General features: G+C 41.2%; 1 protein-coding gene across 27 annotated transcripts in view; it reads left to right on the forward strand.

The window, feature by feature from the left end:
* The window catches only part of LOC135501097 (unconventional myosin-IXAa-like), a 53093-nt gene extending 28136 nt beyond the window's left edge, over window positions 1-24957 (forward strand). For 6 of the 27 annotated variants that reach the window (XM_064792984.1, XM_064792906.1, XM_064793010.1 and 3 more), the window contains 21 exons: window positions 737-769; window positions 1527-1565; window positions 1921-2097; window positions 3014-3154; window positions 4587-4805; window positions 5999-6196; window positions 8156-8302; window positions 9620-9803; window positions 10313-10420; window positions 12835-12903; window positions 13187-13461; window positions 13712-13828; window positions 14097-14345; window positions 14747-14852; window positions 14990-15066; window positions 15210-15396; window positions 15625-15859; window positions 16264-16395; window positions 16717-16989; window positions 17201-17334; window positions 20927-24957. In XM_064792984.1, the coding sequence (XP_064649054.1) occupies window positions 737-769; window positions 1527-1565; window positions 1921-2097; window positions 3014-3154; window positions 4587-4805; window positions 5999-6196; window positions 8156-8302; window positions 9620-9803; window positions 10313-10420; window positions 12835-12903; window positions 13187-13461; window positions 13712-13828; window positions 14097-14345; window positions 14747-14852; window positions 14990-15066; window positions 15210-15396; window positions 15625-15859; window positions 16264-16395; window positions 16717-16989; window positions 17201-17334; window positions 20927-21609 (3783 nt within the window). In that variant the 3' untranslated portion in view covers window positions 21610-24957. Of the gene's footprint in view, window positions 1-736; window positions 770-1526; window positions 1566-1920; window positions 2098-3013; window positions 3155-4586; window positions 4806-5998; window positions 6197-7170; window positions 7306-8155; window positions 8303-9619; window positions 9804-10312; window positions 10421-11244; window positions 11314-12834; window positions 12904-13186; window positions 13462-13711; window positions 13829-14096; window positions 14346-14746; window positions 14853-14989; window positions 15067-15209; window positions 15397-15624; window positions 15860-16263; window positions 16396-16716; window positions 16990-17200; window positions 17335-17697; window positions 17750-18025; window positions 18039-18955; window positions 19003-20926 lie in introns of all 27 variants that reach the window. The other 21 variants (XM_064793099.1, XM_064793134.1, XM_064793089.1 and 18 more) reach the window with 19 other exon arrangements.
* Window positions 24958-26188: the final 1231 nt, after the last annotated feature.

Below are 26188 nucleotides of genomic sequence, written 5' to 3' on the forward strand. Positions count from 1 at the left end.
TCGATTGATAATTTGAATGGAAACCAAATCAAATCTGTTACTTGACCTCTTTCTAGATGGGCACCTCTTGTGGTGGTGTGCCGAGACTTTGCTGAGTTGGGGTCAACTTCAGTTGATTTCAACATCACAGATGCCTGTGAGTCGGCCATTTTGTTTTCGCTCAAGAGAGCACTACTACTGATCAGAAGAGGCAAATTCATTTGAAGATCTTGAATAAGTGTCCTTTTGATTCTAATAGTGTCAAATAATCTTGTAGATACAACCAGAATTGAGATATGACTAAAACATGTTCATTGCATCAGAAGAATTTGTCTGCCAGAAGTCTTGAAAGTAAAGGAAGACATTCGAATGTTGTGTGTTTTTCGCCAACAGTTTGTCATCCTGACTGATGTGTATATTTTGAAATTTGCTGTATGCTGCGAGATTGTAAAGTTTGAGTGATAAGGCTTCTGTAGCTTTACATGTCTGCCTAAATGGTTGTACTTTTGAGTTTCTATATTGTACGCTTTGGTGAGTTAGTACGGTATGCTTCTTTCACTCTGGTTAGGAAATATTGCAATTCGGACAAACAGTCATGGTTTATGCTCTCTGACCTTGGCTGCAAGTGTGAACACCTTGTATGCCTGTGTGTGTGTGCGTGCACATGAATGTGAGATGACGAAATCGACATTTGACTGTTGGGTTTCCCATGTTTATATCACTTTATCAATCATTTTGATCATTTAAATTTCTTTAGGTTCCCAGAGTCACTGTTGACTCACCCCCTAAGGTAGCTTTTTACTTCTTTCAAGGCTTTTCTAACCTCAACCCATCAGAAATCCCTTTTATTCAATCATGCTGGCCAATTATGTCACCCAAAGTAATTAGACTTGACAGTAGTTGCATTATGCAATTTCAAAGTTGGGTTTGCACTTGGTTCCTTCTGATCAAGAATAGCACCAACTTTGCAAATCATCTGTTGACAAGTGTCACTTCTATGGCTGCACTGACCTGTGACATAAACATGACTGTTGTGATTGGAAAGTGTCTGCCTGTTGGTCAAACACAATCATGGCTGATTGCAGGGTGCAGCCATATAGAAATCTATCATTTGTGAAATGGTTTTCACTACTGTTGAGGCTAGTTATGGTGGTCATATTAGGTAAGGCCACGTTTCCGATCGGGAAATATGTAAATAACACTGACACAACCACGCTTTTGTTCCTAACTTTCAGCTCATTTTACTGTTGAATTTCAAACACTCTCTCAGCAGCAGCAACTTGAATTATTCTAAGAATTGCACTGATTACAAACTGTTACTTTGAATAAGAGTCTGTACATAAAGAAACTGTATAGAATTGTACATAGAAATACAGCACACAGTCTGTAATGGAAATCCTAACCCTCCATCAAAATGTCATAGATTGATACAGCCTGTACTCAGAACATGGGCTGATTATGAAGGAGCCCTAAACTGCAGTGGACCCAGAAGAGCATTCATCAGTGTTTCTGTTCAAGGATTATCATAATTGTTTCTTGTTGTACAGAAATGTACCCATCAGACTTCTCATTTCTTCATAAGATATGTGAGTAATAGAACCAGTTGTAGTGCAGTAGAAAGAATAGATCTAGAAAACACCTACCATTTATTCATGTAGTTGCAAAGCTAACATGATTTAGGTCATTTAAGTGCAATGAAAGAGCTGAATTGTGAACTTGGTTGTCATTCATTCGAAGAACCCTTTTTCCTACCCCCTCCCTGCAAAAAGGAATCCGACATCACTGTGTGTTGTGTGTTTTATGTAGGTATGAAAGCAAAATTTTTATATCGGGTCCCCATCCAGGTTTATGACAAAACAAGAGATTATCAAAGTGTAATTATGCTAGTCCTATCATCCCTCATGATAACCCCTACACGGTCTTCATTATTTCAACTTCAAGGTCCGTCGACAAAGTGCATACGCCAAATCCTCTGGCTTAGAACCGCTCGATTTATTCAAACAAGATGTCGTAGATAAACGTGCACTTCAGAATTACGTAACAGCCCGGCCATTGAGCGCTACTATAGAAAGGGGACCTTTACTCTCCCCAAACTCCTATCAGGCTGCCAAACGATTCGTAAGTTAAGAATGTTGGATGATATTGGCTGAACTGTTAGATAACCCCTTGTTCTCCATTCCTTTTGACATGATTACTCATTGTGAACCTAAGTTTCAGGTTTCGTTCTGCCATGCTAATAGAATTAACTATGCTATTTTATTACATTAGCTCCAAACTCATATTGTCTAACCCAAATAACAGTAAATATCTCCTGAAACTTGGGTGATATGGTGTTCCTGATCTTTTGATTGTTCACCTGCCCTAAAATATTGTATGTTCTGCCTGCCAGTTTGATTGCGTTATGCGATACGATAACATGTTTTGAAAAGATAACTGAATAACAGACTGCACTTTTTCACCATGAGGAACTATCTATCTCTGTGTTCTCATGGCCTGAACTCATATTCCAGCATGGACATGAAACCCCTAACTTTATTTGAAAGATACATCCACCCAGCCCAGAACTTGCCGTGTGTGATATCTTCCTGTGTTCAACATGCCTCTATACCCCTCTGACCTAATCCTCCATTACAAACTCATTCCGCATTTTGCTTGACAAGACATGGTTCTCTGTTAAACCTGGTATTGCATTCATTGTTTGTGATTTAGTAATTGGCGTAATCTTCATTTTCAGGCCACTTTTGATTTTCCAACCTGTTCTATGTGCTGTCGGATGTTGTGCATGTAGTTTCCACCAGTAATGAATACATTCCTCCATGAATGCTTGCTTTTTCCTTTTCAATGCTTGCAATCGAATGCCGTGTGAGACACTCCTGGCTTCTACCTCTGTAAATAATCGATATGAAAGTGAAGCTTGAAGTTCAAATTGCACACTTGATAACTTGCCCTGATCTAAGGGAAGGGCATTCTCAAAAACTATATCTTCAAAGTGAATTTTTCTCATGAAGTGATTCTTTTCCCTCCCACTCCTCAGCTTTCGTTGTCTGGATCCTTCCGCCGGAAGAAGTCTCAGTCTATCACCTGCTCCGAGTCAGTCAGTGAAGAATTACTGCGAGCAGGCATCATTGCACCCCCAGCTTCACCCTCCCTGGCTAGTCGCAGATCTACGGTCCTTGTAAGTTTAGTAAGATTTGAACCTTTCATGTGCAGTGTCCTGGGTTTTCTGGTTGTGGTTTAATATCCGATGGGCTACGAGCTTAACTATGGCTGCCACTATGTGCGGCTGGCTGTCGCTAGGGTATGTATGATTCAGTCAAGTGATGTATAGTGTGAAGCAAAAAGACAAATTTTAGTGCAAGTTTCCTTCAGGTCATAAGAACCATTGTTAAAAGTAGCTCGATTTGATTCATGCCTGTATACATCGGAGACTAGTCATTTGACAAATCAACATCCCCTAGTGACAGCCAGTGGTTTTGTCCTTGTGGTTGAAGTTCTCAAACTCATTTAATATCATGTACCAAGTATGAAGCTGACAACTTTTGTGCCAAACATCGTATCCATATAGCTAGGTTCGGGACAATTTCTTGGCATCAACAACCACAAAACATGACTGGGGATAGCCCTTTCTCGTTGAAGGTGAAGCTGCTTTACTGTGGCCGAAACAATATATCAAGAGTTTGAAGACTTGCGAGTTGCAGCTTTTATGTAAAAGCCAAGATGGCATGTGCCTTTACTGGTATTGAATGAGTTGATTCCGGTGTCAAAGTGTCTGTTTCCTAATAACTTGTGGAAAAGGTGGTGAAGTTTACTGTAACATTTGTGTAATCCCCAAATTTCACATTGAAATTCCAATGTTATGTGTGCAATGAGAACAATCAGCTTTTCCAGACTATAACGAAGCCTTTGTGATCCCATTCCTTGATAACCAAATGGAAAATCCCACCCGAGGCCAGGTTTCTCCCATGGTGAACTGTACTCTTATCTTTGCACCAAGATGAGTGAATTATAAACAAATTGACCCAAAATAGATTACATGTCCTGTTGTACTTCAGTCGACCACCTCCCCTGGGTTGAAGCGCCAGCCGGCCTTCAGGTCAGATAGTACCATTAGTATGCACATTCCAAAGACAGTCGCCCGCCATAGTAGTGAATCTTGTCTCACTGTAAGTGTTGGTTACTTCTGTTCCTTCAAATGTACACAACCCTCCCGCCACACACCACTTACAACCAACATGTACAGGTTATCCTTGCACTTCTAAAAATCAAAATGTCCAGAACCTGTTCAAGCCTCTTCTCTGTGAATACAACTAAACAGTGTTATGTTAAGTTTCATTTGCAGATGTCGAAAGTAACTATTTTATTCCAAGACCTACAGGTCTCAAATGCTTTCATTAGTGAAAGTCTGTTTAATACATCTTAATCCTGATTACATCAATCTAACACAAGGTATTGATATGAAAATTCAAGGACAGTGTAGCAACGAAAATTCCTTTATATTCTATTTGGTTTGGATACAAAGTGATCTAGGGCTATTCAACTGCTTCTTCCACTTCGACTTCTTGGTTTGTTTACCTCAAGTTGTTCATCGCAAATCGTTTTGAATACAGGCTCCACCCAGGAGGAAGAAAATGCAATTCAAAAGTCATTCCACCGAAAACCGTAATGATGACATTTTGCCAAGAGATGTTTCACTCCCAAATCCGGATGAGGTGCGGGGGCCTGCTGTGATGGACGCATACCCTCCCAATTCTATTCGCCCACTGAACAGACCCCCACTGGCTAAACAGGAGTCTGTGTCTGATTCAGTGTTTGATGATACTGATGTTGTAAGTTGTTTTTGAACCCATGATTTGCCTCTGCAGCTTTCAACCCCAATCCAGGTAAAAAAGCCTCTCACTTGATGACACAAAATGCCTTTTATTGTTGTCAGTTGTTCTCCCCTTCCACTTCCATCCGTGCCAACATAGCACAAGCTACAACCTACTATGTACAGCCACGGTTCTTGCACCATGCACATAAAAGCGTTTTCAGTCACAGCTGCTCCATCCTTGCTTCTTCCCTGGGATAGGTGTGGAATTTAATCAGCCTAAAGACTTTGCTTTGTGAAATCTACATTTATGTCACTTGTGTGCCTGAACCTGTTCAGCTTCTTTGCTTCTGTTTGTTGGTTTACTTGTTGATCAAATCTTGGTCCCAATGACGACTAGGAACAGTTTCCATGAGACCGATGCAGGACCAATCACATGGATTCCTTCGCATCAAGTCTCTGTTCTATCGGGACAGGTTTCCTGATATTCTCTGTATGATGACAACATCCATGTCCCAATTTTCTCTATGGCGGTTGGGACAAGTGTGCTATCCTTCCAGTTAGCTTTATTTTTGTTTCAGGTTCAATACTTTCACCAGAAGAAATTGTTCAGGATATTTCGAGATACCATTTTCCAATCCTTCCTACACTCTACCCTGTGTGTTTTGGGTTCCTGGTAGTTACTTTGTGGTAGCTTTATCCACATCCCCTGTTCTTCCTGGTGGTTGGATGTGTGCTGAACTGTTCTGCTGAAGTCTTCCCACTGCAAACTACAGCCTCCAATGATATCATATGTCCATTATTTTGACTATGTTTCTCGTCCGTCTCGTGCATCTTGGCTATCGATCTTTCACTTCTGGAATGTTTTAACACAGTTCCTTTACAGCAATGTCCAGCAGTCAGAAACAGCTTGATTCTGATTTGCGGGAGATTATCTTATATGAATAAATACTACACTGGCTATACAATTAACCTAAAATCATGCCTTTTGGTGCCAAAATAGCAAAGCGCATCGTCTGGACTGAGCAAAGTCATGTATTGCAAAAGCTTTGATTTTGGTCAGTCTTGATTGTGCAGACCCAAGACAAGTTGTTGTCAAGATACACAGCCTATTAAAACATTACATGCACAGAACCTGTTTTTTTCCAAAAGACCTCTTTCTCTTATTTGTGTGTTTTGTTAAGTTGTTCTCCCCAAATCAATTTTGCCTAGGCTCCACCCAGGATCAGGAAGAAGAAACCGTACCATTCCAATCAGGAGGATACGTTTCGAGATGAAGTGGATTTTAGTGTTCCGTCACCTGATGAGTTGCGGAGACGCTCCTTGATGGCCACGTTTCCCCCTCAGGCTCCAGTGAGGGCGCCACTTGCTAAACAGGAATCTTTCAGCGATTTGATGTTTCTCGATGTTGTAAGTCTATTTCTGAACGTAAGACTTGCCTTCCTTGGCTCTCCGCCTCTCTGAGTGACTCCTTGAATCAAACACCAACACCATGTAACATATTCCAACAATTGACCACATTCCACCTGTTTGATCTCAATAGGTGTCTCAATCATCTCCGGTCAAGTTCTGACTTTGTATTGTAGACTTGTAGTGTCTCCATTTATTTATCTGTAGGGGACATCGCCACAGACCTAAGGAGCTCTTGTCCTGGCCCATTGTCTTTAATTTAACCTCAGAAACCAACATGTTCGTGTGTAGATATTCTAACTTACAGGTCCATCTTAATACCATTGCTGTGTGTCTATGTACAGTCCAATTTGTAAAGTCTATCTATTCCAACATATCTATAGCCTTTAAAGGCCCTACATACATGTGTGCCTTAATGACAATAACACACAGTTTTCTAATATTGGTTATTAAACCTTGGGTGCGAGGGTATGCAGTCATCTCATCTGTAATATCAATCACCCAGCATATCAAACCACCAAATGCCACAAGTTGACCATAAAGACGTCATCCATCTCTCATATATTGCGTCATCATATCTGATATGTTGTGTTACAGAGTTGATGTGGCATACACATCATGTATATACATGTACATAACTTTGGTTTCAGTGATTGAAACTGGTCTCTATACTGTTGATATGATTGTCTCACATTTTCATAAACAGTGATTACCTTAATATGACTTGAAATTTCTGTCTGGTAGGGGCCATCCATGTCCATAAAGAACACACGCACCAAGGAGTGGGGGGGGGGGGGGGTTATGAGTACATGGGTAGGGCGGATGAAGACCGGAGTGTACACCGCGCATGCAGGGGGGGGGGAATCAATGGTGCTCATATCCTTCATGGACAGCTCCTTACCAAAAGACGTTGCGATTAAAGAGTTTAAAATAAAGCTACAATGTACCTCTGTTGATTTCTTCCCCTTCTCCAGCCAAAACTCCGCAGGAAACCCCGACCAGCCCCCTTCAGAAGGTCTCACCTTGTCAAATCTTACTCTGCTGAGTCCTTTCAAGATGGTTCTCATAAAGGTTTAGCAAAACGGAAGTCTGCACCTCTCCACCGCCAAGTTAGTATGATTGATAGCAGACATTGAATGCAGGCAGCATGACCAGCTATAAACCCTCCTTACTTCTCTCAGAACAACAACGGCCATCCGCTAAGTATGAATGCAAGTGACTTGCCATACCCCTTCTGCTACGAGAAATCGGCATGTTTCTGTGCATGATTCATATCAAGGTGGCAATGAACAACCCTCTTCTAGTCTACGGTTACATAAATATACTGGTTTATAACCATTACCGTCTGGCCATTTTAGTAATGTCAATTACAAACCAGCATGAATGTTCATTGGCGGTGCATGTTCGTAAGAGAATGTTTAGCAGTAAACTATTCGTAGACTTGCATTGTGTGAATCTTGCATCTTGTTCATTAGAGATGATGACTAACTAATGACACTAACAAGAGGTCTGTGTCTTTGTTTGAATGAGATTGGGTGAATGACAATGGAAATCTTGCACATTTGTGAACAGACCACATCACCTATCATCACAGAGGCATCGAAAGTGAAGGAAGGAGGTCGACCTTTAAGTATACTTCTACCGAAATTTAATGCAGATTGATGAAGTCAGGGAGTTAAAACCCTTTATCTGAATCTTTCTGATGTCTATAGCTGTACATATCCATCACTATCAACCACCTACTAACCAAACAACAGCCGGGAACTTGTTGAAACTTTTGAAATGGAAGAACTATTGTCACCTTAAAAAACTTGTCATAGATTTTGTCAGAATATGGCATCTAAGATATTTTGACTTTCTCTAAAGACTGGTTGAAAAACTGCATCAGGCAACATTTCCCGGCTGTCTCCATTCATATCCTGCTTGTTACTGACCTCTCTCTACTGCTTGCAATGACAGCGCTTACCCCTACGGCCGAAGAAGCCCTCCATCATTAAATCATTCTCTGATGGTTCGATGATTGTAGCCCAACAGTCACCATCAATACGAGTGTCCTGCCCGGCCCCTCTTGCCAAACAGGAGTCGATATCGGACGACTGGGGAGATGTAAGTCTTGTTGGGTCCAATGTATATGTGGCCCAATTTAGGTGTCCCTCCAGTTCCTGTTAGCATGCGATTTCATGTTGGGTTTCAGCCGGATATTTCACAAGTCCTTCCAGTCATTGCCTGGTCAGAAAGTCCTCAGTCCCCAAGAATCCCCTTGCTGTCTGTGTAACATACATAGGAAACTTATGGGTGTGTGAGGAGGAGGGGGGTTAGGATTAATCAGGGTTAACCAATCTTCTGGTGGGACTTTCTGACCATGTGACTGACTAGAGGCATTCACCCTTCCATGGCCTCCTAGCATGGTTTGTCTTCACCCTTTCCCATTATAGACACTATTTCACAATTTGTTTGAATCTAGGTAGGATTTTTTGGCTGTTTGGCAAAAACTACTGGGCCGGTTTCTTCGAAAGTCAAAGACACAAATTCTAACAAAAATCTTTGTAATGGCAAAATCCTATTAGTTTCCAAAAAAGCAACCAAACTTTAGAGAAATTAGACCAGTAGTTTTCGCACAGCAGTCCGAGAGGACATGGACATTTATGTGTAATTGTTTTTCCTTTGGTTTCTAAGGTACAGTTTCAGATGTCCGATTCATCTATTCGTCAATAGATTTCCTAAAGTTGAAGAATAATATCCTCATATTTGTTAGAAAGATATCTTTACACAAAAGGGATGCACCTCTCCCATCCTCCTTTTCCGACGTCCTTTGATTGTGAGTGACCTGCATTAGAAATCTGTCTTAACTGATGGATTCATCAGCACAACAGGCATTCATTTGTATGTAGCCTTAATGAGCATGGTATGCTTGGTGTCTCTTGTTGTATGGCTTATGCATCACAGACTCAAACTGCATCTTAACACTGGATGAAGATAATATTGTAGGAGATGACTTGTACGTAACTCAATTCACTGCAAATAACGTTTTCACTTGATATTGCTTTCACTCTGACTATAATAGTATGAAATTCGTCACTCTATTCAGTGTAGTTTTCAAGTCAAATGCCACATAAAGAGAAGTATCAAATCTGCAATCTGTTTGTTTTGCACTGTTGTAATCAGATATTAAACGGTCCTTGGCAAAGAAAACTAAGTCCTTTGTATTAACCACAAGACTGAAGTTGTTCTGCCTTGCAGCCTTTCAATATCGGCATTGAATTCTTTGTACTTGGCTCTCTCTGAAAGAATGCATGGTATCCAGTACCTTAGAAATAATGATACTGTGAGACTCTACCTTGTTACTTAAGTAACTTTACTAGCATTGTCTCTTTCAAAGCATCAGCTGGTTGAACTCATCCTATTTCTCTTCTGTTACTCTAGGATGATGTGGAAGAAGAAGACAGAGCCAAAACCAGGACCTTACCGATTACCAAAAATAGTAAATTTGCAGCAGAACTTGCAAACGATTTACAAAAACGGAAAACATTATCACCAAAACCCAAACCGACAGAGAGTGGTCACAAACAGGGGGGATTTGCAAAGAAGATCAAGGACATTGTTGGAGGTAAGAATTGAGATGATGTTACGGTTTGTCTATTTGGTGTCACAAGTACTTGCTCTTTTCTCCAGTCTTGAGACAAGGCTCTGATGGCCGTGTCTACCAACCCATTGGTGTTAGGAACTAGGTGAAAGACTTTTAAAGCAACCAACTATGAACAGTTTAAAAGAGCCTTTACTGCTATAGGTTGATCTTCTGTGTGAAAGTATCACTTGCCTCTAGCTGTAAGCTAGTGTGGCTAATATCGAAGTAGGCCTGGTCAAATCGATGTAATTTTGCCCACATTTGGCACCAGCTTGGGATAGAGGCCTGAATATTGCTACTTACACACAGATAAGACAAGGTGCCCTGCAACCCTAGTGTCATTGTTTATTACGTGGAAGGAACTAGTGCTGTTCTGAGATTGACACCAAGAATACCCTAAGGAATCCTCTGCCTTTTTGTATAGCCTGGTGATATTGTACAGCTCGGTATCTGTATCCCTGTATCTCTTCCTCTCTCATTCCGCTTCTAAGACATAGCCGACACTAAAGCTACTGCTGCAAGGAGTAGCCTCGTGAAACATCTGTCTGTACGCTGTAAAAAGTTGTCAGATAAGCTCCATCATGGTGAAACATACCATTGTGAGTAGTTGTGAGATGTATCATGCATGTCGTTTGGGCCAGCCTTGAAATGGATTCATTTGCTTTGTCAGTATCAAGGTTCAATGTTTCCAGCACAAGTACAATACAAAGGACCCTTGGTTGCAAAGAAAGTTCCCTATTTGGGCAAAAAGTTCCAGATGTACACAAGTCAGAAAAAATTGCTCGAAAATAACAAAACTGAAAACTTGAGTCTATGAGGCTGAGTTTACATAGAGTTGTCTCTAGTTACATGTCACTTTAGGAACATTCTTGTGACGATGTAATTTCTATGTAATCGCTGCCTTATGAGCTGAAGGTGAGGGCTGGTGCATGGAATGTTCCTTGGTGCATTTTGGTTTGAATTTCTCAATGGTCCTTCGGGGGATTAGCATACTTTTGTCACGAATTTCGTTTTCGATATTTCAAGAACATTAGTACTCACAATGTAGTGTTCTTGTGTTGCCACCAGTATTTAGCGGTGACACACTGTAGTCAGCATCCATTTTGCTATGGTTTTGTTGCCAAGGACTGCTGTGTGTTTGTTTTTTGTTGCGCATCAAAACAAAATGTTGATGCACTAATAAGACACTCTGTAGGCCCGTTTACGCCATTTAGCAGCTTCAGAACTGATAACACGCATGTCACCTTTTTCAGATCTCCAATGATAATGAATCGTGCATAGTTTCCCTGAGTATGTTGCATGTTTGAAATTGAATTCAATCCAATGTCCCCGACTTGTCACTAAGTCACTAATGTTGTGTAGATCAGTTGCAGTATGTTCTGGTCAAGATAACTGACATCATTTCTATACCGTGTGCTCCTAGGGACTCCAGGAAAGGAAGCTCTGAGGTCTTTGTCAAAGAGTTCCCTGTATACTTGCGGAATATTTGCTGGTATTTCATGTTTGTTGTCTCAGCATCTTGCGTTGGTGCACCAGGAGGAGCAGGTCTCCTTGCGATGATTCACCATAATACACCCCTGGAAATCAGTATTCCCACACTCTGCGTCAACACCACAAAGGATGGCGGGTCCTCAGTCCGAGGTACAGGCCTAAGCCAGAGTATGTGAAATCATGCAATGCTCAAAAAGGTGGAGGCTGATCTACCTCAATAGTTCATATGGAACAATGTTTAAAGACGCTTTTGAACTTATCCCTTGCCTTGCTGGTTTTACTGTGCAATTGAGATTGTTATCTCCACAGAACTCTGGGGTGTCCGCGGGGATTGGTGACACTGATTTGCCAGGGTGTGATAGTACTGATGAACTGAGGCCTGATTTTCCTGGTTTAAGCAGCATATAACAAGGGGCAAATTCATGAAAGTGTTTCATTCAGGCCTAACCAGGTGTTTGAATATGTCGATTTAGGGTGAACACTTTCTTGTATTTGGCCCAGATTGTCCAAGAATACTACTAAACTTCTTGGGTCTGAAGAATAATTGGAGTTGACAGGTGGCAGAAAGGCAAATTGCTCATCAAACCTCAAACAAAGAATACTAAATATGATATCACGTTGTGTGGAGACTCCTGACTGAAGTTCAGGCCTTAATGGTATAGTGTTCTTGGACCATCATATCACATTAGAAATGATCTTGCTTTGAACAATGATACAAGGTGTCGGTGCTGTCTATACCTCTGTGCATTCAGTGCTGCACCAATTCTCCCTTCCAACCCGCTTCCTTAACACGGCCCATACATTTTGGAGCCTCTCTCAGTTTAGGCAGACGCCCACTGGATGTTCATGACAATCCCTGTTATGCTTTCTGACAACATGCAGCATGATTTGTTGAAGAATTGTGCATTTTCTAGACGTTGTTTCATTGAAATTTATTGTAACAAAACTACATGTAGATACAATGTACCCAACTATATTGGAGTTGATGAAGGCAGTGATGAGGTAAGAGTAAGCCTTTGGTTTGCTTTCATACTCCAAGAGTTTCCTTTGGTTCTTATACAATGTGTTCTACACAGTGAAATGAAGATTTGTAAAAACTCACTGCCTCACGAGTTTGTATTTCTTCAGTTGGTATTCACGAGTTTATGTAGTAAACGAATCATGGAAGCACAGTGATTCCTCACTATTCAGCTTCTTATTGTAAAATATATCACCATTTTACTGCATGGAGTTCATGTTGACTTTACTGGTTGCATCATTGTTCCATTGGACAGGTTTAAGAATGTTGGTCTTGAAAAAGGTGTGTTTCACCTCAATAGAGGTCTAAATGTGATTGTTTTCTGAAATGTTTTAAGGCAGCCAGCCACAACAGTAAGAAAGACTGATTTTCACATGGGCATGCTATATTTTCTGGGACATGAACAGCTGGATATGCTGAAGGGCATGCATAAATACTCATACAAATTGTTATTTTCTTTAAACAAAGAGGTTACCTGAGCTCATAATTTTGTATTTTCTTCAGGGAAGAAAGCTCGCGATGATGACGAATACCAGATGGAAGAAGGCCTCAAAAAAACATTCATTGACAGCAGTAAGTGTTAAGAAACATTTCCTCATCATAAGTTGTGGGTGTTTTTCTCCTGGGCCTGCTCTCATCTCCCTGTCCGTGGGGCAAAGATATGTTAGATCCTGACATAGCTGGTGTGCCACATGAACTGGGTACCCCTTTGGGTCAGAATTATATATCTGCGTGAAAATGAAGAAATTCTTCAGATTCTACGAAATGATAAGAACAGAAGCCATACTTGCAGGGAGCAGTATCAGGAGCAGTTAACGACATTGACCTGCTTTAACTCTTCCACTCCCCATTTCAGTTGGTGTCCATGTCCTCCCAAACAAACCGGGCAACAAGATATCATCGCCGACCAAAACACCAGAAATAGAAAAAGAGTTACTCCCGCCTGAAGATAGTGAGAAGAGAAAACTTCGGCGGGGACGACGTAACAGCCGACACAGGCGGGAAGATGTAAAGGTGGAGCCGCCGAGTACCTATGTTGTGACTGGCCGGTCCCAGTGGCAGTACCCGAGTGATCTTTATGTGAAGGACCAGCGTGAGCTCAAAGATCTTGATCAGTTTATCTTTAGCAAGGTTTGTCCTTTTTTCTGTCATCACTGTGCAGATATTTTTTGGAAGTAATTGCATTGTCCATTGACATTGATTTACAGTTTCCCTTCCTTTGACTTGCATTGGAATCAATGGTTTTGTTCTGGCTTGATGTAGTGCTTTGCTTCTGAACACTTCTTCTGAAACTGAAATTCTGCAGAAATAGTTGTTGTCGAGAAATAAGCATTGGCAAATTGATTAGAAAGACAGTAATGTATCAAGTGTTCTCTTTCAGCTGGTCAGAATGAGTGAGGACTGTGGTCAGAATGACAGCATGACTGAGCGCATCTTCAAAAAGGCACTGAAAGAATTCCATAGCACACTGATAGGCAGCCAGTCTCTCGCCATGAAGGTAAGACCTCTTGCTAAACTTAAAGATCATTGTGGTTCATGATGACCAAGAAAAGTTAATGTTTGTTTCTTATGGCAGTTAAGTGCCTTTCCCACAGCACACGCTGTGTATGCCCACCAGCATTTCTGTCCTCGTCTTCTGCATGCGGTCCATTGACTGATCAGCAACTCTTTGCGTCTGTATTTTATTATTACTGGGGATGCATAATGGTCGGTATCTATAGGGGCACTGACAGCTGATAAACAACTGCTATTTATTCCCTTTACAGGACAGCAATAATTACAAGTTGCGCTATCGGGACTTGATGTTAAGCTTTGAACAAATTCTCCACTGTAAAATAGAGGCAGAGGACACGGCCAACAACGCAATTGAATTTCCCTCGACAATGGTGATAAATGCATTTAGGGGATTCCTGGATGAGTTTGAAAAGAAACAGCGAGACCAGGGGGAGCGACGGGCACCAGATAAAAAACGTAACGACAAGAAGGGGAAGAAAGAGAAGGATAAGGTCATTTGGGTACGTTGAAATTGAAGGCAGTTATCGTATTTTAAAGACAATGGGTGATATGAATAAAGGCTAGCAAATGCTTTTACTTCAATTTTGTACAGAAAGGCCAAGTGTAAATATACATGGAGTTTTAGATAAAAGCATTTACTACTCTTTATTCATATCACCCAATGTGGATGGTAAAATGGAACTATGGTTCAGTTCCACAGAGCTGAGTGAGTTTTTCATTGAATGGTCGTGTCAGTAGGTTTGGACAGTTTAAGAGCTTTTGGCCAGTTTCTGCTGTCACACTTGGCAAAAGATGTCAGTAAGGCAATGATCTGAAAAGGATCATGTAGCCAAAAAGGAATAATGATTAAGAATTCTGAAGTCAGTTTACCAAACTGGTATGGTTTGTGTGTTACTTTCAGGAGCACCTCGGCCACAAGTTCATGCTTCAACAGTTCAACATCCCTACATTCTGTGAATACTGCAACTCACTCACATGGTGGAGAGACAAGATCTACAATTGTCAAAGTAAGTCCGCTTGCAAAAAGAAACTCATTTAGAAAGGTCTCCAACAGCTCATTGATCGTCAATAAGAATGTCAGAGCAGGTAAATATGAGATAGTAACACGTTAACAGTAAAATGCACTTTTGTCCTTTCATTTCAGCATGCAAATTTACCTGTCATCCGAAATGTGTGTCTAAATGTACGACACTGTGCCGTGGCCAGTCTGAGGAACATGGGGTAAGTCTCATCTTAATCTGTTCATATCAGCTTCATACTTGTTGATCAATAAGAGATGTAGTTGGGTTATCAGCCTTGGCCTGTGGTTGTTGGGTTCCAGCAGTGATAGAGATTTGATCTCATGATTCTTTGTTCCGTTGCAGAGTTCCTCATCAGGGAAAGTGTTCGGTGCACCGTTATCACATCTCATCCTTGACGGGATGACAATACCGACGATATTTGATGATATGATCAATGCAATAGAGGCCAATGGTCTCTACACTGAGGGCTTGTATAGGAAGAGTGGTGTGCAGGGCAAGGTCAGGCAACTTGTTAAGGCTTGTAATGAGAGTAAGTAGTCAGTTTGTTGTCAATGGGTGATATGAATAAAGACTAGCAAAAGCTTTTATCTAAAACTCCATGTACATTTACACTGAACCTTTCTGTACAAAATTGAAGTAAAAGCATTTGCTAGACTTTATTCATATCAGCCATTGTCATGTTTCCCTTGATTCTTCCAACTATTGTGGGGCTGATGCACTTCTGCTTGTTTCCTACAACTCTCTTGTTGTCTTCCAGATTATGAGATCATAGACTTCAATGAATACCCCGTCCACGTCCTGGCGACCACATTCAAGACGTTCTTACGAGAGCTGCCAGAGCCCTTGCTGACATTTGACCTGTTTGATGAGTTCCTCCGAGGCGCTGAAATCAGTACGGAGAGGGAGAGAATCCAATCCATTTATTCTGTGATAGAAAAACTGCCAAGATATAACCATGACATGTTAGAGAGGCTCATGTTTCATTTAGCTAGGTGGGCAACTTTCCTGATCATTCAGTACTATGTCTCTCTGGGTCAGCCACAGTTCTGAAAGCTTATCGACATAACTGTGGTAAGGTAGCAAGGACATGTTGGAAGGGCATAACAGCAGGATTCATCCGACACGTGAAGAAGTTAACACTTAGAAAACTCTTCATAGAGTATGAAATGGCATCTTTTGACAATTCAGTTACATGTACACTGGTGTAACTTGCTTTGTATTTGAGTTATGCCATCGAAGTCCAATCAAGCTACTCCAGCCAGGTTTGTGATGAAACCGACTGTCACCACCTGGGTCTGGCACACAGCTGTCCGTCCAGTGGAAGTTCAGCCACTCACTGCCTGATCCTCATGACTGTTTCCAGCAGAAGTAAATTGGAAGTTTTGTTTTCTTGCAGGGTTGCGCGCAGTGAAGATGTGAATAAGATGTCCTCGAATGGCTTGGCCATTATCTTTGCTCCTTGTATATTAAAAACCAATCGTGATCTCTCTGCCCAGGAGATATTAAGCAATGTGCCAAAACAAACATTGTAAGTACATGTAGTAGTGATAACATGTTGATTTTGCTCGTTGGTAAAGGCCAAAAAACAGGCTCACTTGGCTTGAAATGACAACTGCGAAAGCAATCACATCTTGCGAGGTCCATTCCATCCTTGCATTTCCATTGTTAGCTCATTTGCTAGCTCTGTTGGTTGGTTATTACCTCATCTGATGGGAAGTCTTGTGACATCATTTATACCACCAGTTGTTGACGCTGTCATTATGAAGTTTGCATGAGACCTTGAGAAGGTACGTGACTCACTGCACAATCTAGAGAGATTTATCAAAAGTGCTTCCTCGCTGGTTTTCAGATGTGTAGAATGTATAATCCTAGAACAGCTGAAGAAGTTGAATGTGACACTTGAGAATATTAGCGAGCTTGAGGATGAGGCTGCATCGTTCCAAATTCGATTAGAGTCGATACGCGACAGCAGGAAGTCATCGAAGGGTTCCCGCTCTCCAGGCAGTCCCCAGCACACATTACGGCGGGTAGCAACCGAGGTTGACGAGGAAAACTTCCAGATGATCTACCGAGAGGTTGAGAGAGAAATAGAGGGTGAATTACAGTCATTAGAGCGCAAGAGGTAGGTAATGCCTTATATCGGGAATTGCTCGATGTACACAATGACCCTGTCTGAGAAAGGAAGATGTGATCATCAGGATGTATGGGGTGATAGGCCTGTTGAATTCTGCATCTAATGAGCTGCTGGTGTTAAAAGACCCTGAAGCAGTATATTGAACTGGAAACCTGGTAAACTGCGAACATTTCGATACTCATCCTCTTTTTATCTCCAGAGAGGAGTTGACGTCCAGCTTGGCTATGTTAGAGTGCCGCAATGCCAGCTCAGACGAGGATATGCTCAGCGCCGAGGATATCGATGATGACGACTATGCCACAAGCGATTATCAAGATGCATTTGAATCACCTGGTGAGTAACGTTCAAACAAAGTGTAATTATTCTTGATTTCTCATCCGAAGCCATTGATTTGGAAAGCTCAACAATGGATGTGTTCAGAAAATGTTGGTTTTCTGGGCGAAGTGTTTCTGTGCGTGTAAACTAATGTTTGGTAGAGGCCATGAGTTGGACCTAGTTGGCAGGCCACCTGGAGAGAAAGTTGTGAACTGACTGGACGACCGACAAAAAAATCAGTAGAAAGTTTACATTGTTTACTCAGACATAAAAACTAGCTGGCCATTTGTATTTTTTCCCGCTGCTCTGGACAATTGCTTCAGGTTTTTCAGTGTCCATATTTCACCAAATTAGGAATGTAACCAGTACTCTTGCTTGCAGGTAGTAATGGTTTTTGACCCTTCTCTCCAGTGCATGAGGCCTGTCTCACTTGGTCAGTTGTAGAGCTAGGTAGATGCGTAGGCCTTGCCAAGTTTGCTAGAATGATCTAAACTGATTGGATTTTTAGCCTGAATATTGCTCCACATTGGTCATTCTTGCTGAACTTGCCTTAAATCTATGCTGTGTAAAATTGTAGAGAGGTTCTTGTTAACTACAGCACTAACATCCAAGCTTTATCTACAATGACTTAAAATTAGAATATTTCCCCATTGACATCGAAGTACCCCAATCATTAATAGTTTATATGTATTATCCGTGCTGCTGACAGACAATATGCAGTGGTGAGTTACTGTGTGTTTCATATGCATGATGTGACCCCATGGGTTTGTTGGCACCTCCCCACCCCCTCCTCCTTGGTCTTGAGGTGATATCATGATGTCCTCGCCAAGGAGGACCCTGGCTGCTGATGTTGACAGTCAAGTGAAATCAACCTTTTAAGTGTGACATATCCAGATCTGCATATAAGATCATGCTTGTGGCAACTTGAAATGCCTGGCACAGCAGCCTGTACTTGGCACCGTGAATATGATCTGTGAAGGACACTCACATGTGAACAACTTCACATTGTGAGTAGATTTCACTTGGCTGCCACATATTGGCTGACCTGCTAGGCAGACCTGGTCCCAGGGCACTGATGATTACAGAAGCATGTACTGGTCTGATGTGATAAGGTCCCTGGGAACTGTTGATGACGGTTGGATAAGTTTTCAAGAGGTTTGTTTTCATTGTATCAGAGTGTACATTTGTTGTTGTGCGATGGGCATGTAATTGCTTGACTCTAATGTAAGTTGGTTTTGCCACTTTGAAGGTAACCAAGAATATGTTTTCAATGGATTTAAATGTGCATGTTCTTTATCTCATTGTGCAGCATGTCAAGAGAGAAAGACAACTGGTGGATTGATTTGTATTTGATTCATTAAAGTGAACTTGTCCCTGCATTCTGGTCGTGACTCTGTTCTCAGATGACCAATTTGGGGTGAATGAAAGTCATGATTAGTAACCAGTGATCTCTCACCATGCGACTCGGCGATAAAACGGATGATTTGTGATGTCTTTCCATTGCAATGGTTGTTGTTGTCATCAATGCCATTTGTTGAATGAACAGGAATATAATGTAGTTTGGGGGATGAGGATAAGGCACAGATGTTTGTTTTATGGTTTCTCCATGAATTTGTAATGTTGTATTGGTTTATTTCAGGGGATCCTGGTGTTAGTGGTAGGGTAGTATGGTTGTAGGTTATCATGGTTAGTGTTTCATCTCTTCTGCCATGCTGCCTCACCTCGGGTTATTGGTGGATCTAGGACTTGTCACTTGGTGTTTAGGTGGATATTTAAATCTCTCATTCTTTATTCATGGCACAATTTATGCATTGAATTAAATATCTAAACTTGTTGATGTTTATATGAAGATCTATTCCGGTGTGTATTGATTTGAAAGGGAAAAAATGCTCAGGGCACCTTCACTGTGATCACTAATGTGCAAATGCAACGTCACAACAAACGAAATGAAGAAAAAGACAGGTGAATATTTGTTATGATTTGTTAGTGATCCAGTCCTTATATCCAGGGAAAATTCCTAGATCCATCACATTTTATTCTAGTTTGGCTTTCATTCCAGCGACCAAGCAGGGCCAATCATGCTGCCTCCCGGGGCAGACATACAAACTACACGGGTGAACTTACAGATCATGTAACTTAACCTTTTCGCTATGGGTGCTGTATGACATGTCTCAATCATGTACAGGTGTCGTGCACAGAAGAAGTGTACATTGAATGTATGTCTGTGTCCTGCTCATACATATAGCTTATCAACCCTCAACAGGAGGATGACATCTGATGCTGGCAATTCCAGCACCACTGTTGCTTGACACAAAATGTGGTTCTGTAGAAGAGCAAAATTGATCTCGGGACCACACCCACCCAATTCCAGAACTTAGTGAGCTTCATGTGCAAGACTAATACTGGGTGACACAAAAAATGATTACCCGGTATATACTAAGTGTATGATCTTTTTTGTGACACTTAGTAGCTACGAGGGGCATGTTTCACATTGGTGAGCCTATGTAACCAATGCTATGTAGTGTGATTCTGGATATGTCGAAGTTTTACACTTTAAAAGAGATTGCTGCAGTGGCCAGTGCATTCTGCGATTGTTCATCCAGTTTCGTGCCAGAACGATCTTTCAAAAATGACAGAATCTTGATATCTCAGAACATTCTAGGTATGGAACCTTGGCTTATTGACAGATATGGTTTGTTGCTAATATACTATTGATTATAATAATGGACATTAGTCATTGGTAAATGTGATCTTGAAACTACTTGAAACCAGTATCTCTCCATCCAAGAGAGTAGCTTCTTACGGTGTGTTTTATGCTTTTCTTGTTGTCCACCCGGGGGCTTCACCTTATGGTTAGGTATTTTGCTTCTGGTGTTGATGTAAACTGGGTAATGTTTGCGACATTTTTGGGTTTTTTTGGCAAATTGGGAGGCAGACGCAAACACTACCCCGTTTACAGTTTTCTCTCTTTTTGCTTTATTGCGGTTCATCACGTGACTTAACACATTGTGTCTATGAATGTCAAATCGAGCATTGTCACAGTTCACCACTGCGTCACTAAAGGTGATGATGTCATGTCATGAAGGAAAGTGTTGATATCAGCACAATGCCAGTCATTCTATTCTGATGGCCCAACATGACAGATTCTTTGAATCCTGTGACAGTGTGATGTCGGTGAAGAACCTCTATTGGCAGTGTGGGTATGGGTGTATACCGTCACAGTGTTCGGCCGAGGGCGAACATTTTCATAAATGTATTTCAGACCGGGTGATGGCTGGCAAAAAAGGGTGTGCACTGATTGTTGTATGTTGTGTCCAGAGGGTTTGCTGTTTAAGCTTTTCAACTTTCATGTCAAAACTAAGCCATCTCAAATTGTATTAGCTGTGGGTATCTGATGTGTTGTCTCTTGTTGAATCCAATCAAGACAATTAGTCCACCAAAGCCAAAGGCAAAAGAGGTCACTACTGAAAACATGAACATTTTCACTGCCTACTTGATTTGAGTTCTTCAGCTCAGTGATATAAAAGTCAATATAACTGTTGGTTGTGTCACCTGGGGATGATTGGTTCAAACCTGCCCATGTGTAATGCTGTCTGCTTTTATTATGCAGTGACACCATCCATGAACGAGCCAGCATTCCCGATTACGCCGAGATTTGGACACAATACGAAGGACAATAACGGTAATTCGCACAATATCGAAACATCGCGGAGAACCAACAGTGAACCTTCACAGCCTCGCGCCCCATTACCAAGATTTGGTGGTTTCGATCCAAGTCAAGAAACTCCAAAATCTAGGTTTCAAAAGTCTAGCAGCTTAGATCAAAAGGACAATACAGAACAGCCCCAGACTCGATCACAACTCAAACTCAACACAGTGTCGAAGGATAGTCCTAAAAATGAGGCATCACCTAATGATAACTCACCAGACGCAGCGCAGAGCAAATTTCGGTTTCCAAAATTTGGCAAAGCTAAAGAAAATAAGGAAGAAGTCACACCAAAAATTAAACTTCCAAAATTTGGAGTGAGTTCACGTGACACTCGGGATGATTCTAGTGTGGATGTCAAATCGAAGGGGGACTTTCAACATTCGGGGAAGTTTCGCTTACGCAGGATCGGTAATCCTAAGAAATTCCGCCATAGTTTTAGTAATGACGAGTCACGCGAACAAGAGGTGACTGAAAGTGACACTGGCTCTTCCATTACGATGTCGACAGACTCGATTCGTAGTGATGAGAATTATTATGTCCAGATGGAGACTGGGGAAGATGATATTGATGAGATCATGGTGTGATAGTGATCCTGGTGATGATCTTCCCTTTATCAAACCTGAATGTTATACTGAAACCACTAAATATTTGCGAAAATATCACTTCAGATTTCACATCAATTTAATTCTGTGAAATTGCTTGGTTTTCCAATGATCATAATCATTAGATCGGTAATTTTTGTTCAATTAATGTTCACATTTTGACAACCAGTATACCTGCAAAGTTCTCCCCATGATGTGGTAGATTTTTGGTCAGTGTTCTAAAAATATGCTCTTTTTCACATGGCGGGCACGTATGAAATTGTTCAATGTGAGAATGCGTGTTAGGGACATGTATGATTTATACTCCTGAGAAATTAAATGCTGTTATGCATTGTTACCTCTTTTCACTAGATCCCCCTATAAAAGGTTTATAATTTGGAATAAGATATTTTTGTAGGAGATTTTCATTATTAAGATGTGTCATAGATGTACTACAAATTAAAAAATTGTGAATGATTTTTCTGATTACGTCACTAGTTGAACATACACTCTTCTATTGGTTCCAGGAGATTAAAATTAAGTTTTGTAAATTTTCAATTGGGTGTCTGCTGACATGGTCAATGTGTGCCAGTCAAGAGAACATTGTCTCTCAAAACAAACTGCTCAAATTCTACAGATTCAGATGTTTTCAACAAAGTACAGATTTTGAAATAATTTGGCGTCGGTAGTGACCCATGATGGTACGTGCATGTGAGTTCAGCCCCTTGTTTCAATGAGGTCAGTAAAGACTGTTGCTACATTTTACACATGAAGTGATGTACATATTTCTATCAACCTAAGAGGTCACATTTGCAAATGCCTGGATTTTATAATAACCATAATGCAAGTTATATAGCATATACTATGATATAGACATGCATGATGACTCTCTGTTCATAAATGTGTACATTTTCATTTTGTTGTAACACTATCTTCTTATTGAAACGTCATCTAGGAGTTGTAAATCACGTTTCCTGGCTCGTCTGACCAGATACTATCTGTTTATTGATGTGACTGACTGGCATGATTGTTTCATGACCGAGATGTACGACACTTGTTGGGTGATATGTTATAACTGGGGTTGTCAATCATTATGTAACCATGGTAACTAATTGTGATTTGTGCCATATTTGTTTTATTCGTTTTCCTGTCATTTGTGTGTTAGTAGGAAATTAATGGCTATATTGAGGTGTTTGAATTATGCTTGGTTTTGGACATTGTTGGCTGAACTTAAAGACCGCCTGTTGAGAAATATATATTCAATCAAGCCTTGAGCTGTATCTATAACCAGGCATAACTCACAGTAGAGTCACCCAAGATGTGCTTATTTCACGGTGTACCTTATCTATGTGCTGTACACCTCTCAACACTCTCAATAATCTTTCTATACATAGTCACACCTTTGCTGTACATTCTATGTAAACTAATCTATACTGTATAGTCTGTATTTAAACCAACCCATGTACTCTCACTCTCTCAATGTGAACTTCTTGTATATTATTATTGTACAGCCGCTTGTATGTAAACACAGTCTCATGTAACCAAACTTACTGCATGAGCTTCTGTGTGTAGCTAAACTGTCAATTGGAAAACACGTCTACACACGTAGTCCAACTGATTATAACCTCAACAGGGGACATCCTTAAGAAGGGACATATTTGATTTCATGACTGTGTCTGAAATATGCTCTTCAGTGATACATATTTGCCACAACTCATCTCACCTTAAGTCTGCTTGCTACTTGTCTACTGTCAACGTTTTATTTGACAATCAACTTTCTCTTCTAGAACGTCTGGTCATTAGCAATCAAAACATCATCATTATATAAGGCCACAAGTTCATTTCCGGTGTTGATACTTCTATATTCATGTGATTACCATTTTCTTGGGCAGTGTTTGGAATATTGTGTGAACTAACTTGTTACCCAACAATCAGGAATTGGGAGGACAGCAGTCCAGGGGTGAGTGGCAGTGTCATTTTCATGTGTTGTAATGTAAACAATGTTTGATATTGTTAATACTGCTGACAATATAAAGATGTTTGTGCTAATGGCAACTGGCAAGTACAGCTCAGGTATACAGTGCCATACAGGCAGGAAGAACAGTCCCGATGGCCACACTCTTCGTTATTTAGGGTGGACAAAGTGACATTCTACAGGGTGGCCCAGAATTATTTTCCTTTGGACAATAGAATTCTATTGTGTATCCATTGTGTGAGTGAAAATAATCCTGGGCCACTCTGTGATGCAAATAAAATGTGCAGCGTGTTACTGACCGACCCTGCATCACACAAAATAATAATGGTCCACTCTTCTGGGATGTGTGGCACTGTATGCTTGTAGACAGTCTTAACGACCAGCCGCGTGTTACAGTGATGACTGACCTGTCTTACCCAGGAAACTGAATTTCCACAAGGGCCGTAGTGGCATTGGACCAACAAGTCTCTGTATAATCAGCCCATCTGCCTGTTTCTCAAAGTCTTGACTCGCGCTGTAAAATTTAGGTTATCAAGTACTGTTGAATGAGTTGATTTACTATGTACAGAGGTTGCTGACAATTCAGTGGATCATTTGACTTTGAGTGTAGTTTTGGTAAATCCTGTTTATTTTCTAAAAGTTAAGTTGTCCTTGTTGAATATTTGGTGCTTTAGTTGAGATATATATTTCAAGACAGGTTGATGTTCAATATTGATGTTGGTCACACTACATGTACCTTATTTTGATCACCAGATCAAGCATTGGTGAAAATCTGTAATATTTCATCGGAATCCCATTTCACATACATGTTGTTAACACAATGAGTTAGATTTGGTGGGGGGGGGGGGGGCAGATTCATTAGAAAAATGTGCCTGCTTTGCCAGAACTTCAGTGTTAAGTTCAGAAAGTGAGGTGTCAGGAGCATTGGTTAGTGGTAGCTTTGTTACTAGGCCTACTCCTGAAGTACTCTTCTTAGCACTGGCACCTTGTCTTCTGGTGTGCTAATATATCACTAATGACAGTGTGACCTCGCAACGAGAATATAACTTTGTTAGTGAAAGCTTCACGAAAAAGAAGGGGTTCGATATAACATGTATTTCTTGTGATGCACCTTGCACACATTCATTATGCCAAATGGAATTAAAATAATGTGTCATTTCTAATATTAACCAGTGATATATCTCACTCTAAAGTATTCATGGGTTGAAGTATCTAGTCCAATGCCTGTGTATCTGTATTATATTGTAGCCGTCAATTTGTTGAATACCACATGAAATGGCTATAAAGAGCAGGATTGTGACATTGGCCATGGCAAATGCTCATTGTATATGTATAAATAAACAGGGCAATGTTTAATAAAAGATGGTAAAAATTTACTTCAATGAGTTCACCTTCTTTCATTTGCGACTGAATAAATGGCATTGGACTATGAACCTTGCCAAGGTATCAGTAGGCTATGAGCCTATTCAGATACTTGCAGTGATCTGATGGAAAGCGGAGGCTTGATGGAGACTGTTCCACTGTGAACTTTTGGACTTGTGTCATTGTCCCCATTGTACCTCTTACAACCAGTGGGGATGTCCAATAAGCCCAAGTACAAGCATACACAGAACAGGAAAAAACTACTACAAAAGCAAACAGTCCTTATGAAGACAAGTTGTGACTGTCTTGTAGACAAAGAAGGGTTGAGACATCTCCTGTATGAATCTCTCATGAAGACTGGTCTCTCCAGCAGCGAAACCAGGATTTGAGGTGATAATCACTAATGATTTCACGTCATCTGACAGCCTGCCATTGAACTGACTGCCCATGCAGCTCACAGGTTGTGCATCCATAGCCATGTGTGACATTCCCTGAAAAGTTGTGTAGAGTGGCTCCTCCCAGTTGGATAGGGCCAGTGATCACAGATGTGGCATGTCATGTAACATCACACTATGGACAGACTGTATGGCCAGTAAGGTGAAGCCGACAGGTTGTGCCATTGTGTAACTTGCATGGAATGATGTGACATCTCATCTGAAAGCTGACCATTGACAGGCTGTGCAGCAAGCAAGCTGGAGTATACAGGTTGTGCCACCAGGTAGCATAAAGGGCAGGGACATGTTGTGATATGTCACAGCAGACCATGGACAGACTGCATGCCCAAGGGCAAAGACGTACAGGTTGTACCATTGCTTAGCATGCACATCAAGGATATGGACCATGGACAGACTGCATAGTGAGCTGAGCCTGGCACGTTGTGCCCTTGTGTGGCATGCACGCCAGGGACATGTCTCATCTGACAGCAGACCATGGACAGACTGCATGCCCAAGGGCAAAGACGTACAGGTTGTACCATTGCTTAGCATGCACATCAAGGATATGGACCATGGACAGACTGCATAGTGAGCTGAGCCTGGCACGTTGTGCCCTTGTGTGGCATGCATGCCAGGGACATGTCTCACCTGTCAGCAGACCATGGACAGACTGCATAGTGAGCTGAGCCTGGCATGTTGTGCCCTTGTGTGGCATGCACGCCAGGGACATGTCCCACCTGTCAGCAGACCATGGACAGTCTGCATAGTAAGCTGAGACCAGATTGTATGCCAAGAAAGTTAAGGTGGACAG

Source organism: Lineus longissimus, chromosome 2, assembly GCF_910592395.1.
Source record: "Lineus longissimus chromosome 2, tnLinLong1.2, whole genome shotgun sequence".
Taxonomy (NCBI): Eukaryota; Metazoa; Nemertea; class Pilidiophora; order Heteronemertea; family Lineidae; genus Lineus; species Lineus longissimus.